The sequence below is a fragment of the Oncorhynchus masou genome, chromosome 27 (genome assembly GCF_036934945.1).
Source record: "Oncorhynchus masou masou isolate Uvic2021 chromosome 27, UVic_Omas_1.1, whole genome shotgun sequence".
NCBI classification, from domain to species: domain Eukaryota; kingdom Metazoa; phylum Chordata; class Actinopteri; order Salmoniformes; family Salmonidae; genus Oncorhynchus; species Oncorhynchus masou.
In genome coordinates, this window is record NC_088238.1 from 23,186,790 (window position 1) to 23,202,576 (window position 15,787).

General features: G+C 44.5%; 1 protein-coding gene across 11 annotated transcripts in view; it reads right to left on the reverse strand.

Moving 5' to 3' along the window:
- LOC135515814 (protein phosphatase 1 regulatory subunit 12A-like) overlaps positions 1-15,787 on the reverse strand; it is a 62,486-nt gene that overhangs the window by 36,298 nt on the left and 10,401 nt on the right. For all 11 annotated transcript variants that reach the window (XR_010451857.1, XM_064939568.1, XM_064939563.1 and 8 more), the window contains exon 2: positions 4,204-4,334. Coding sequence is in view for 10 of the 11 variants with exons in the window: in XM_064939568.1 (XP_064795640.1) it covers positions 4,204-4,334 (131 nt within the window). In the remaining variant the exon portion in view is untranslated. The remainder of the gene's footprint in view (positions 1-4,203; positions 4,335-15,787) is intronic.

Below are 15,787 nucleotides of genomic sequence, written 5' to 3' on the forward strand. Positions count from 1 at the left end.
ATAAAAAAAAATGTAGCCTAGACCTTTTGATTGTATGACGTTAAAAAGCAAAGCGAGATGCATCAGAACGGTTCGCTTAAAAATGTTGATAAACTTATTCCCTCACATTATAAGGCACAGCAACACCCACAACGCAATGGGCTATAAGCAAATGTTTGTTCCGTAATACAATTATCGTGAAAACACCATTGTCAAAAGCGCACCGCACATGCTAGCGGTTTAAAGTGAATAGGGATGTCTGACAAACCAAAAAAAACAAAAAGAAAGTCTATCCGAGTTGTCTGTTCTTTTGACCAATTGATAGTTCGAAATGTTAAGTGTGCTTTTCCCCGAGTGTTTTAATAAAATCAACTATATGCACTGATCTTGTCTGATGTGTTAAGCTTGATTAAATAATTAAGACAAATGACTAGAGGGAGTCGGACCCCAATCGATTTGATTGTGCTGAGCCTGGCTCGTCCTCCCTGCTGTAACGACCACCACAGAACATTAGTGTGTATCGTGCTGTAACCATATACATTTTCAGTAGCACATCTTAGTCTGATGGACTGTGCAAGGCTTCCACAATGGATCAGTCAACTCAGACAGGTGCAAATCAGACAGGTGTCTTGTACACCATTATTTATTTATTATTAGCTACTGCTCGACTAAAATCTGTCGACCAACAGCCTATCGACCAGTCAACTAAATGGAGTCAGCCCTAAATGTGACAGATGAAAATATCAGTTAAACATTTAGAAAGAGGGGAGAGTTAATATTCAACAACTAGCATGGGTTGCTAATATGACATGGACTGTTCCTTTGGCTACTAGACAATGAAAGAAATGTCATAAAATAATTGCCTCCACAGATGGTCTGCGTTTGGCTAGGCTACTTTGTAGTAAAATGGTCAGGTTTCAAACAATTAAGTATATGTTCTTAACATGCATACTGCCTCCAGATCATTGCAACGTGGTGTGACGCGCTGTTGCCTATGCATTTGCTGTTTGGGATGCTGTAGCAGCAGATCTTGCACTGTCTGACAGATTTTCCATCAGTCTTTAGGCTTCATGTCCATCAATGAAGGCTAAAAAGCATTATTTCGCAATTTTATTCATCGGCTTATTCATTTATTAAATTGCATTTTAAAATTGTCCGAAAGCCAGCTATTACCGACCAATGGAAACCCTGGTCGCAACCCACTGGTAGCAGAAATCCCAGACCTTGGGGAAGGCTAGGCACATATCCCTCCACTGACCTAACCACCTGAGTTTAATGCTGTACTCCTCCACCCAATGGTCTTAATGCTGCATCCCTCCGCTGACCTAACCACCTAAGGGAGAAAGGTGTAAATCTAGATATCAAGTTACACCTATTGGTGCTTGGCCGTTTTTCCTCGTTCGGGATAACAGTGGTTCACATTGACAGGGCTGAAGTGGAGCGTAATTATGACATAACATTGAAGGTTGTACAGTGTAACATTTAGACTTAGGGATGCCACCCGTTAGATAAAATACCAAACAGTTCCGTACTTCACTGAAATAAACGTTTTGTTTTCGAAATTATAGTTTCCGGATTCGACCATATTAATGACCAAAGGCTCGTATTTATGTGTGTTATGTTATAATTAAGCCTATTATTTGATATTTGATAGAGCAGTCAGACTGCTCTGTGGATGGTAGCAGCAGGCTGGTAAGCATTCATTCAAACAGCACTTGTGCATTTTGCCAGCAGCTCTTCGGAAGCACAGCGCTGTTTATGACTTCAAGCCTATCAGCCTAATGGCTGGTGTAATCGATGTGAAATGGCTAGCTAGTTAGCGGGGTGCGCACTAATAGCGTTTCAAACATCACTCGCTCTGAGACTTGATGTGGTTATTCCCCTTGCTCTGCATGGGTAACGCTGCTCCGAGGGTGGCTGTTGTCAATGTGTTCCTGGTTCGAGCCCAGGTAGGGGTGAGGAGGGGGACGGAAGCTATACTCTTACACTGGCAATACTAAAGTGCCTATAAGAACATCCAATAGTCAAAGATTAATGAAATACACATGGTAGAGAGAAATAGCCCTATAAATACTATATTAACTACAACCTAAAAACCCCTTACCTTGGAATATTGAAGTCTCATGTGAAAAGGAACCAATGTTCATATGTTCTCATGTTCTGAGCAAGGAACTCAAACGTTAGCACTTAGTGCGCACTTTTACTCCAACACTTTGTTTTTGCATTATTTAAACCAAATTTAACATGTTTATTTGAGGCCAAATTGATTTTTATTGATTTATTTTAACTTAATATAATACGTGTTCATTCAGTATCGTTGTAATGGTCATTATTACAAATAAATAAGGCTTTTTTTGGTCCTCCAATAAATCGCTATTAGCGTTGAAAAATCAGTCAGTCGACCTCTAATCCACATCACCAACGAACTATCATTGTCCAAACACACCAAAACAGTCGTGAAGAGGGCATGACAAGACCTTCTCCCAATCAGAAGACTGAAAAGGTTTGGCATGGTCCGCAGATCCTAATCGGTTGCATCACTGCCTGGTATGGCAACCTCTCAGCATCTGAACATAAGGCGCTACAGAGGGTAGTGCGTATGGCCCAGTACATCACTGGGGCCACGCTTCCTGCCAGCCAGGACATGTACACTAGGCGGTGTCAGAGGAAGGCCCCAAAAATATTGTCAAAGACTCCAGTCACCCAAGTCATAGACTGTTCTCTCTGCTACCACACGGCAAGTGGTACCGGAGCACCAAGTCTAGGTCCAAAAGGCTTTTTAAAAGCTTCTACCCTATCGCCAAGGCATAAGACTGCTGGACAATTAATCAAATGGCCACCTGGACCATTTACATTACATTGAACAGTTCAAATGAGCAAAATGAAACGACAGTCCATTACTTTAACCTTTACGGGATCAGCAGAGGGACAATAAGTTACTCCCCACTGTATGAAAATGATTTAACTGAACACGACAGCTTTAACTTATTTTTAATAAATAATTTGTCGTAAGGGTGAGAAGGAAGTGTAAAGGACATCTACAAGGCAGCTCTTGGAATTACAGCAACCAATTGCAGCTGATGAAACACTATAAAAGGCAAAAATTCAGTCAATTAATAACCTTGGTAGCATAGTAGGATACTTTTACTCGGGCAGCAGGACTGCACAGGGTATGATAACGCTCATGCCAGGCTCCTGTAATATAATACAGAGAAGTAAAACAGGTCACAGCACAATGAGTGCAAGTGAGCTCCTTCAGCTCTCAGCCCGTTTAAAATGTCTACTGATAATATCTCCCTCCTTGCCGGCCCGGTTTCTGTCCCTTTTAAACAGTCTTCTTACCTCAAAAAGACAATGAAAGGAAAGACTGGAAGCAACTGGAGTAATGACCGATGCCAGTGGTTAACCCCCCGATTTCTCTATATTGATTACATCACAAGGAACTTGTGTGAGGTTGTTGGGGCCATCTGATAGGCGGTTGCCCCCATCAACATGTAATCATGCACCTTGGAGAAACAGACCATTGAAAAAAAACTGTGACCCCCTGACAAATTTAGACAGGTCTCCTCCATAAAAAGTAGCTATGAGGAATGAATTGATTAGCATTACATTTCAGTCTAAGATAATTGAACAGAAAGGGTTAATTGATGACCAAAATTATCTATACAGGATGGGGTAATGGCTGTTCCCCAAACGTAAAGGCATTCGCACAATTACGTGTTCAACCAGCCATAAGCCTCAGGGAATAGCCTTGTAACTTTTGGCGATGCAAAATAAACACTAAATTAAAAAATTAAAAAAAACTGACCATTGATTCTTGATGTGCCTGTGAGTCATTGCCTCCATTGTAAAAAAACAAAAAAAAACGGGTTTGCTCAAGGTGAATTACATGGCTAGCCATACACGTCGCCTCGGCCAAACTGACGTTTCTTATCCACAATGAATGTATACTATCATGCATGTAGCGATCAGAGCAGCAGAATTTAATTCAGGACGAGTCATCAGGCAATGTGAAAGGGCTGGTACATAATGGGGTTATCCCAATGTAGTAATGTGTGTGTGTGTGTGTGTGTGTGTGTGTGTGTGTGTGTGTGTGTGTGTGTGTGTGTGTGTGTGTGTGTGTGTGTGTAAGAGACCAGCCATTGCCCTAGAGGTCCATAACAGCCTCCAGCTGGACCCTCGCCACGTCAGCCATGACATCTCTGGCCCAGCAGCTGTACTTACTCTGCTATGTCCATGTATCCACAGGAGGCTGCGGCGTGGAGGGGGATCCAGCCCTCATTGTCGGGCTGGTTGATGGCAGCCCCATGTTCCACCAGGAACGTCACCATGTCCACGTTGTCATCTATGCATGCCTGAAGGAGGGCGGGAGAGAGAAATAGTAAGTACATTAGAAAAGTCCAACATTTAACACTAAGATACTTCAGTGCGACGACCCCCGAAAGGAGAAAAATAATGAGCTTTCAGAGACATGCAGGTAGGCTTATGTTCGTGTGTGATACCAACCCTCAGAGTGTCAGGAACCAGCTAGCAGCACCTGTGTGTGTACACACCCGGTTGACCCCGCTGACAGGTAGTGGTGTCAGTAGAAGCTGGCTCATATCCCGTTTTAAAAAGAGGAGCCTCATTTCTCCAGACAATTGGGGAATGTTGGCGGGGGGGGGTAACACGGCCAAAATGCCAGGACATAGCCGAGGTGTTTGGAATACCTCAGAGCGTACTATTGCTGTTGGAATGGGGGAAATTGGGTGTTCTCTGACAGCTCATATGCAAGTTCTTTGAATTTTCACTCCCTCTTTTGAGCTGTCCCATTCATCGGCTGTACCTATGGATTTATGTGCCGCTCTAGACAGCATGACCGATACATCACTCCAGTCAAATGTGGTTAGACAGAAAAGACCATTGAGTTACCCAAAACACACTCGCCATTATACCCTGGACTCCATAGTGTTTAGTCCAAGAATAGGCTAATCCGTTGCATTCTAGGAACAAGAAACCGGTAAGTCAGAAATTCAAAAGGAGCTTTCTTTTCCTTCAAATACACATGCCAGGACTTGATCGAGGCAAAGAGCACAAACCTGAGAAGGGAAAACATTAGACCTAAGCAACGACACTACAAAATGGCTATAAAGACTAATCTGCTAATTTTAGGTTGCATCCAAAGACAAACCATAACAGCACAATAAATGACATGTGGGAGTGAGCCAGCAACTGTGTGCATATACTAGCTGGGGCGTTCCCTGCCTAGAGGCAAAAGGGATGACAAGGGCCAACTATCTGTAGTAGAGAGGCAGAGAAAGGAGAGAGAGCGCTGTAGGGAGTGCAGACTGTTCAGAGGAATAGGGGCTGCTGGGCTAGCTCCAGAGCGACCTCAGTGACGACCTAGGGGTTAAAATGTCAATCGCTTCAAAGCCAGCCAGATAACAAGGCAACTGTCAAAGAAACAAAACCAGGCTGGGCAAAACATTGTACACAGAAATGACAGGATTAAAACTGGACAAAATTGGTTAAACAACCTTTCACTTCTGATGGCAACAGTTTCAGATCTCAGTAAGTGGATATCACCCGAAAGGCCACCTTGCTCTCATTTCGACTGAAAGGCCCCCCTACTCCCATTTCGACTGAATGAGTACTACTGCTAAACGTTACTCTGGGATCCCTTTTCGGACCCAGGACTTGGGGTTGAAATCCCTGCTTTGCATTCCATAACCTTGATCCCTTGATAACTTTCCGACCTTGAAGCTTCCCCCTTCCTGAAAGCTGCCTGTATATGTTTCGCACTCTCTCCTCAGGCTGCTATGACGGCAAAAGCAGTGAGGGGAAGAAAATATATATATATATATTTTTTTTTTGAACACACCGGACTCACATTTGCGTCACACAGCTATCTGGCTGGAATCCTTGTCCAAATTTGGTCAGTTTACAGCATTGTACATGGCCAGATCTGGAGAAGAGTCTGCGTGGGGGGTGTGTATATTACTATCCTCATGGGTACCGGAAATCATCAAGTCTCCCTCATGGGGACATTTCCCATGTGTGTGTAAGACGTGGCCGTAGAATAGAAGCTGTTCAGGCAGCTGCTTAGAAGAGTGTATCCAGGTGCGTTTCCACCTTTCACTCACTGGCTGGCTGGGCTCGTCTGACTTCACTGCAGGGCGGACAGAGACAGACGGCGCGCAATCCACGCAGCTGCTCACAACCACACACTGGCTTAGTGACAAGATGACGTTATGTCCGTCTGTCAAGAGTTCAGTCAACCCTCCCTTAGAATCACACACATTGTAGTCATTCTTGATAAGAGAGAGTGTCTTAAGGAGAACTCACTGCCCGTTCCTGCTGCTCCCCTACAGGAGGCCCAGCCCACCGCCAGCAGGAGCCCAACAATGTAATCCCTTAATGGCTGTATTTGTTTGTAGCCGACAGGGGCCAGAGTTACTGCCAACATCGCAGGAATGAGTAGCAGGGCAGCCAGGGGGACAGGACGAGGAGGACAGCCAGGGGGACAGGACGAGGAGGACAGCCAGGGGGACAGGACGAGGACAGAAAATAAAAAATGGTGAGTGTCATCCTTTGGCAGAGCTGTGGGGAAACTGGCATAACTGTCTGCACCACCGTCACTACTCAGAGACTGAGTGGGGCAGCCAGGCGTCGCTCAGTGGCCTGCGAGACACACCCACTGACACAGGAGGGACACTGCCACTGTTTAAAGTTAGGGAGGGGGGGGGGGCATTCCTTGACCAATAGAGGAGCTGCTGAGAATTGCAACGAGAGCAATACCTGAAATGGGTTGAACCAGCTTTTTACTGACAGGGGATTTCAGCAGAGTTTCAGTGGTTGAAGCCGAACAGGGCAGACAAAGCCATCTCTATTTGATGGCTAAACACACTATGGGGAGAGAGAGGGAGCTAATCTGACTATTAATGTAGGTAATAACAGGAGACATTGTGAGTAAAGCCCACCTCACATCCAGCAGGCCTGTTCTGCACTCAGAAAGACAATACTAGCCTATTCAGCAGTGATGTCAAGAGTGTGTGTGTGTGTGTGTGTGTGGGGGGGGGGGGGGGGGGGGGGGTACAGACAATTTATTGAATATAGGGGAAACACTGCAGACATGTACTGACTCTCCATAGGAAACATACATGTCACCATGCAAGCCTGTGTGGCCACTGTTCTAGCTAGAGAGCAGGCCTTGTCACATGTAGCATTACACCGCAGACAGGGAGAGGGGGGGGCAGGAAGGAGTCGGCAATGCTGTCTCGAAATCGCACAATAAATGTAGCATCATCGTAATGTTTGACCGAAAGCCATCGTGACTCGCAGTTCAAGTCCAGTGTTCCTCAACCACACAGAGCGATGTTGTCGATAGCACAACCCTCTTCAGTATTAATAAACACGGACATAACATGAAGACAGCAGCTGAGTATATCAGCGGTGGCTACTTCTCCATTTCCCTTCCAGCATGTTCTTAAAACAATGAGTCCCACTAAGGCCGGCACGTTTTGGACTTCAAACACCTTTAAAAATATTCCTGGGCTGTACCATCGGATTCATCTATTTATACTGAATCCGAAGACACCAACCATTAGTCTGTGCTATTAACGATGTTTATGAGACAAGAGCCGATCCCGAAAGGTCCTGGGGACCAGGTCTTTAAGTCTAGCGTCTGAATGGTTTGCGCTACAAACTATATCAAACAAGCACAACATGTTCTGCTCCATGATGCTCACAAGCTACACGTGAGTCATTGAAGGTAAGGGGTTCTTCTACATAGACTATAGGAAATCCCAGGACAGTGTCTTCAGCTCACATCGTTGGACATTCATTTCCTACTGAGCAAACCATTTCTGTACTTACAGCGTTCATATTCAATCCATTTCTCAGATTTGCTTTGGCAACTTTTATTTTTATTGAAATTTGTCAGTAAAACTCAAACGCACCAGTTTAGTCAAATTGTTTTACATTGTGAGGCTAACTATAAAGGGATGGATCACCACTAGCCCTGAAACCAGGGCTGCCTCCCTCCCCCAGCCGTCCCCAGAACTCCAAAGTCAGGGCAAGGCCTGGCAAGCAGTACGTGCCGGGAAAAATGGCATCCCATCTCAGCAAACTGCACCTTGGCACGTCCCCCTCCGGCCCAGGTGAAATTTCTCCCACACACACACACATGCCACACGAGAGAGAGAAAGGGTGGGGTGGGGGACAGCCGCTGCTGCACCCCCCAGGTGGTTTAGCCTACAGGCAAAGTGGCCTTTCTGGGAATGCCCTTCTCTAATGGAGAAATAGATGGGTTCTGGGAAGTAAACACTGACAGAGCTTTAGTAAATTAATCAATGACTCACAGTAGGACAGGATTCCCCACTTCATTGGTCAATAGAGTTAAAGATGCACTTTGGAGAAATCACTCTGCCATTTCCTGGTTGCTAACATTCTACTAGTTCCCCTAATTTCAGAATGTGACAAAACAAGCTAGTGTAGAGAATCATTGTACCATCTAAACCGCTGTGAAATATATTTTCCATAACCCCCCAAAAATATTGTATTTCCAGCTGTTTGAAGCATAGAAATAGCACAAACAGATCTACTGCTTCTTAGACTTGCATTCAAATGAGAATGTCAGATCTATAACCCACATATCTGTGAATTTGGTCAGTTTGCACAAAGGTTACATATTGCAGGTTTAATTGTACGTGCCTCTCCTCTGAAAACAGCCTGTTTATCCATTAAAATGGTTCAACCATGGAGAATAGCAAAGTAGTTGTCATCTCATGACGTCCAGCACTGGTTCAGGTAATGATGCACTTTCTGCGTTACTGAACAACTAGCAAGTGTTCCTGGCGGTTTATGTTTAAATGAGTAAATCCAGATGTAATCATCCTTACTAGTTGCAATATTTTTTGCATTCCTACAAGATACACAGCTCTAATGTTCTTATGATCTCTACATTTGAATAAAAAGTTAAAGGCAGCTACTGGAATAGTTTATAATAGTGGATCAACTCTTACCAAGTCTGCTTGTGATTAGAGAATCTCTGTGGGAATTTACCTCAGTGCAGGCTAGTTAAACCTCAATCTCAGTGCTGCTAAGTGACAGAACACTTAGTGTTTAAAGTTCCCGCCAGTGAAAATAAGATGCGAACACTACAACACTAGACTGTTGTAACCAATGCTATTTTCAAACACTGAAAAGTACACCTAAATCAAACCTGCGCATGTTTATTGGGTGTGTGTGTGTGCCAGGAAGTGACTGTGGCTATGAGTGCACACTTCACAAAAGAGCACCGAGGGTGGGAGGTAGTCTGTCTCCTGTAGTCAGAGCAGAGCCTAAGCACCCCAGTGAAACCTGACCCATAGAACACACACTAAACCACAATGTTAGCACAGCCAAATGCCTCCACATCATGGTCCTGCTAGGTAGCCGTCCATGTGCTGACAGCAGGAAATCAAATCAGCGGACATCTGTCCGAGCCTTGTCAATCGTGGTTTAAATGGATAAGAGTTGGAAGTGAAGAGGGAATCAACAGGTAGAATGTGTAAGATACACATGACAGAACAAACCTCGTCTGCTGGAAGAGACGCTTGGAAGTAGCCTCCATGCTGACTGTGTTCACAAGCTCAGGCTACAATGAGCGACTGGCCCCCAGCAGTAGAGACTTTCTCCAACCGCAAGGCAATGAAGCAGTGCCCTTTGCGCCTCACACATTCTCTTCAATTTAGGGCACCCATATGGGGCTGATTACAGGGCACTATCTATAGATTAAGTTAAATAAACCCACCACGAGCAGCAGGGATAAATATGGAAACATTATGAGCAGAAAGAATAGTGTCCACATGCACCAGCCTAATGCTAAAATAGAGGATTTCAAGGGCCCTGGCTAGCGGGCGGAGACGGGCAAAGCAGTTCTCAGAGAACAACAAGAAAATGCACCAATGACGTCCTCCCCGCCCCAAGCGAGCCTGGGCCATTGCCATAGCAACCAAGCCCAAAAGAGGACGAGAGTTCAGTCTTGTCGGGCATTTGTAAGAAACATAAATAAAGAGAGAAAATAGTTAATTTAAAGCACACTGGGGTTGCTCAGAGAGCCCCCAAGGCAGCGCACTGAGCAGACCTCGCAAGTACAAGATCAAAAGCTAATCTTGAGAACAGGGGGAGAGAAGGGTTCCTTCTCTTTTTGGACGTTCCAAGTTTTTGGTCACCCAACCGCTGTTCTCATGACTGGTTATGGTCAAAGGATAGAAACACCATTCTCTGTTGCTTAGACCTCTCAGCAAGGTACCAGTGCTCACCTCCAGAAACGCAGAGTATATTAATGGATAGGTTGAAAGCATAGGTCACCATTAACCATAATAGGTTAGCTTAAATGGATACAACAAAAAGAATGGTGACAGCCCACATTAAGAGAACTCAAACTTCAGGGTGGCTATCCTTGTAGCCATTTCTGTGGAAGAACACAAACTACACACCCCTCCACTCCTCAAAAAAAAAAATACAACCTCTTGCTAATGGCGTGTGTCATCCATATAGCCAGATGTTGCATTCGTCAGAAGACTTTGCTGTATGACCACAATCCATTTTAGATACACTTTTACAGTCAAGTCAAAGGGAACATCAAAGACTTCCACCTGATTCAAATGTGAATAGCCATTATGCGGCAACCAAGAGTATTTACCCAAAAAGATCATGCATGTACACAAACTATCCAAGCCCGTGTATACAGGTTCTCCAATCTATTATATAATGGAGTCACACAATATAAAAACCTGTCATACAACATAGTGAACCTATGACAGCTTCCAAACCCCATCTCCCACCCATAGTACAGTTCAGAAAAAGGACAGAGGGCTTTTTCCATACTTTAAAAGGCACTGTACTTCCTACTGATACAGTTGGGGGTCATTGTGCTGAACGCTCCATGCTAACTTTAGCAGCACTCCACATCAAGGAGAAGACACTTGAGGACCCCTCCCCCCATTTCCTCTGGCAGGGCCCTCCGATGGGCAACTAAAAGAAATGGCCTACTCCAAACCTACTCTGGAACAAGGAATCCACACAACCAGTAGGTCAAGACTACATGAAAAAAAAAATGAAATGTTAAAGCAACGAGTCTGATGCAACAGATCTGAACGTTTAGATTCAAAATGTTGATTAACTTATTTCTTTACATTATAGGCGCAGCAATGTACACAATTCAGTAGGCTGTGCGAATGTTCATTCCATATTGCAATTAGTTGGAAAACACTTGTCAAGAGCGCACTGCACATGCGAGCAGATTCATGTGACAGATGAAAATATCCGTTTTAGAAAGAGGAGATCTAAGAGGTTACTTTGAAGCAAGTTGCCTCCTATGTATTGAAACATTCCATTCTATGGGTTTTCACAGTGCATATGGCCACCAGCTCACTGCAAAGTGGTGTGTGAAGTTCTGATGAAGCGTTCAAAAGAACTGGGAAATATGAAATCTGACTTCCGACTTCAGTGCATTCAAGACAACGGGGGGGGGGGGGGGGGGGGGGGGTTTATAAATTATTTTTTGAACGGATATCCAACTCGGAAACTCAGGCCTCTTTCTAGCACTCAGGCTCTCCCACCTGAAGATCACTGACATGATTTGACCTAAGTTCCCAGTTGTCTTGAAAGCCCAAAATATGCTGCTGGTCTGGACAGACTTTCCACTCAAAGGCGTTGTATGCTGAACGCATGTGATAATTCCACTAAATAATGCTAAATTAACCTACAGACCGATAAGCATGACCAGTCAAAATATATTTACATAGACTGGTATTTCCATCAATGAATAGGCTAAAAGTGATTAGTTTGCAGTGGGACTACTTCGCAGACAATTGGCCGGCAAAATTGTATTTAACGTCGGCTTTCAGTTATTTTCAATAAAATCGGACAATGGCCAACTATTCCCAGCTAACGGAAACCCTGGTCTCAAACCCACCAAGCAGACGGGCCTCCAGCAGGTCATTCCAACTGCTAGTAGCCATGGCTAGGACCCTGGGTAATTCCCAACAACGTGACTTGTACCAGTGTGGCTCAGTTGGGAGAGCATTGCACTTGCAACGCTAGTGTTGTGGGTTCACCAGTACAAAAATGTATGCACTCACTTTAAGTCACTATGGACAAGAGCATCTGCTAAATGACTATAAAGCAAATGTAACATTACCAGGATCCTATCTGGGCCCTAGCTGTAGGTTATATAGTGGGCTCCTGATCAGGAAACATCCAGGGCCCTAGTTGATGGTGTTCAAATATGGCACAGCCAGAGCTGGTTTTAGAAACTTTTGTTTTAGCACAGGAACCAGCTCAGAACAGATGACAATCATAAACAAAAACACTGTGTGCCATGAGTGGAGAACAGTGTGGTCACTGAGCAGCTGTTTAAACCCATAACGACTGAGCGAGGCCTGAGTCACTCTCCAGTGGGATCAAAGCACCAGCACAGCCACCAAGTACTTGGAGCTCTTTGAAAACATTAATTCATCAAATCTAAAAGACAGCATTATTGGTCACAATATCAACACCATAAAAAAAGTATTATTACGGTTGTATTTCTGTAACAACTATCACCATTCCATCATTTTGTCAACCATCTGCTCATGTGTTTCAGATAAGCGTCGCTGGCCTTTAAAGAAAACAAAACTGGTAATCGAATTTCAGAGCCAAGAGAGGAACATTTGAGAAGCTGTCAGAAAAAGCAAAACATCCATGGGCCTGGCTTTAAAATATCACATGTACAACCCAAATATGCCTGCTGGCTTTTTGAGTCAGCAAATTAAAGGATTAACAGGAGATAGGGCATCCACAGTGGAGCTTGTTTTCTTTTTGGAAAATACCAATTTATTCCCTTATAAAGCAATAGTATGGAGACAAAGGTTCGCCTGGAGACCAACACGGGCCCCTTTCTCTCCCTCGCAACTTTGCTTCCTTTCCATAGCCACCTAGCATAGCTGCAGCCAAGCCACAGTCTAGCATAGCAGTGGAGAACTTCCCAGATAAGTAATACTCCGGGGCTCAGAGCTTCAAGGAGTGACGCTCTGGCCACACCTACTGGGCTATGTCACCAGCTCAGAGGCACGCAGCCACTTCCACAAAAGGAATTTCTTCTTACCGCCTGTGTGTGTGTGTGTGTGTGTGTGTGTGTGTGTGTGTGTGTGTGTGTGTGTAAATGAAAAAGAGGGTGCAAGTGAGCGAATGTGAGGGGTTTAAAAGCACAAAGCTACTGCAGAGGCCAGGGGAAGGGTTGGGGAGGGGGGAAAGCGCTGCTTGGCGGCCAGCTGGGTTCCTCCACTAGATGAGCCCTGTTGGGAGCCGTAACCTGGCTACACAGAACTCTGCCTCCACTGCTGCTGAGAACGACCATATATGGCTCTGGGATTCCCATGGAAAAAGGCCAGGATTGAAGCAGAGGGGGAAAAAGTCCAGGGAGATTGTAACTATACATTTCAGCTTACGCTCTGCAGCCAAAACAATAGCCCTGCTTGAGAGCCAAGTTTGTTTCCATGAGCTGTTACTGTCAGTGGTCCAAGGAGAGAGGGGGCATGAGGGGACAACGAGGTCAGACGGCCACAGTAACACGAGTGTGCGTGAAGCACAATCTCCCTTAATACCGTGCATTATGTGGGTTAACCTACAGCCATGAGCAGAAAATGCTGATGAGGCCTGTTTTTCATGTCATTCTCCAGGCAAGCACTGCCTGAACTCCAGAGGTTAAAGGGACAGTGTGTATGCTTGTGTCCGCCCGCCAGGCATTCAAACAATCCATAGCCATTACGGTTGAAAAATATGGATCACCTCCATAGCATTTGAAGTAAAGGCTCCAGCCGTTGTCCCCTGCACAGTGCCACCGTCAACACCGCCACACATGGTCTGAACTCAATGTCTCACATAGGACCGTGCACATTATATTGTCTTTTTTAGGCCAAGCTGACACATTATCTCTTTCGTTCCTGATATTACCAAAAGGCTACTCTTGGGAAGAAACTCCTCAAGACACAAATAAGCATCAGTGTGATTTCCTTAAAGAGCTAGGCCACACAGTACGCAATGAGGAAACAGTTTACACAACTACAGTGCTTTGCGAAAGTATTCGGCCCCCTTGAACTTTGCGACATTTCAGGCTTCAAACAGAGATATAAAAATATTTTTTGTGAAGAAACAACAAGTGGGACACAATCATGAAGTGGAACGACATTTATTGGATATTTCAAACTTTTTTAACAAATCAAAAACTGAAAATTTGGGCGTGCAAAATTATTCAGCCCCTTTACTTTCAGTGCAGCAAACTCTCTCCAGAAGTTCAGTGAGGATCTCTGAATGATCCAATGTTGACCTAAATGACTAATGATGATAAATACAATCCACCTGTGTGTAATCAAGTCTCCGTATAAATGCACCTGCACTGTGATAGTCTCAGAGGTCCGTTAAAAGCACAGAGAGCATCATGAAGAACAAGGAACACACCAGGCAGGTCCGAGATACTGTTGTGAAGAAGTTTAAAGCCGGATTTGGATACAAAAAGATTTCCCAAGCTTTAAACATCCCAAAGAGCACTGTGCAAGCGATAATATTGAAATGGAAGGAGTATCAGAACACTGCAAATCTACCAAGACCTGGCCGTCCCTCTAAACTTTCAGCTCATACAAGAAGACTGGTCAGAGATGCAGCCAAGAGGCCCATGATCACTCTGGATGAACTGCAGAGATCTACAGCTGAGGTGGGAGACTCTGTCCATAGGACAACAATCAGTCGTATATTGCACAAATCTGGCCTTTATGGAAGAGTGGCAAGAAGAAAGCATTATCTTAAAGATATCCATAAAATGTGTTGTTTAAAGTTTGCCACAAGCCACCTGGGAGACACACCAAACATGTGGAAGAAGGTGCTCTGGTCAGATGAAACCAAAATGGAACTTTTTGGCAACAATGCAAAACGTTATGTTTGGCGTAAAAGTAACACAGCTCATCACCCTGAACACACCATCCCCACTGTCAAACATGGTGGTGGCAGCATCATGGTTTGGGCCTGCTTTTCTTCAGTAGGGACAGGGAAGATGGTTCAAATTGATGGGAAGATGGATGGAGCCAAATACAGGACCATTCTGGAAGAAAACCTGATGGAGTCTGCAAAAGACCTGAGACTGGGACGGAGATTTGTCTTCCAACAAGACAATGATCCAAAACATAAAGCAAAATCTACAATGGAATGGTTCAAAAATAAACATATCCAGGTGTTAGAATGGCCAAGTCAAAGTCCAGACCTGAATCCAATCGAGAATCTGTGGAAAGAACTGAAAACTGCTGTTCACAAATGCTCTCCATCCAACCTCACTGAGCTCGAGCTGTTTTGCAAGGAGGAATGGGAAATAATTTCAGTCTCTCGATGTGCAAAACTGATAGAGACATACCCCAAGTGACTTACAGCTGTAATCGCAGCAAAAGGTGGCGCTACAAAGTATTAACTTAAGGGGGCTGAATAATTTTGCACGCCCAATTTTTCAGTTTTTGATTTGTTAAAAAAGTTTGAAACATCCAATAAATGTCGTTCCACTTCATGATTGTGTCCCACTTGTTGTTGATTCTTCACAAAAAAATACAGTTTTATATCTTTATGTTCGAAGCCTGAAATGTGGCAAAAGTTCGCAAAGTTCAAGGGGGCCGAAAACTTTCGCAAGGCACTGTAGGAGGGTTGTCTTGGCTCGCCAATGTAAGAGGGGCATATAGTGCAGACTGGGCTTTCAAGTAGGAGAGGAGCTGGGTGTGTTCTGTGATGGTGGGGCGAATGCTGGGAAATGGGGGGGTTGGTAGAT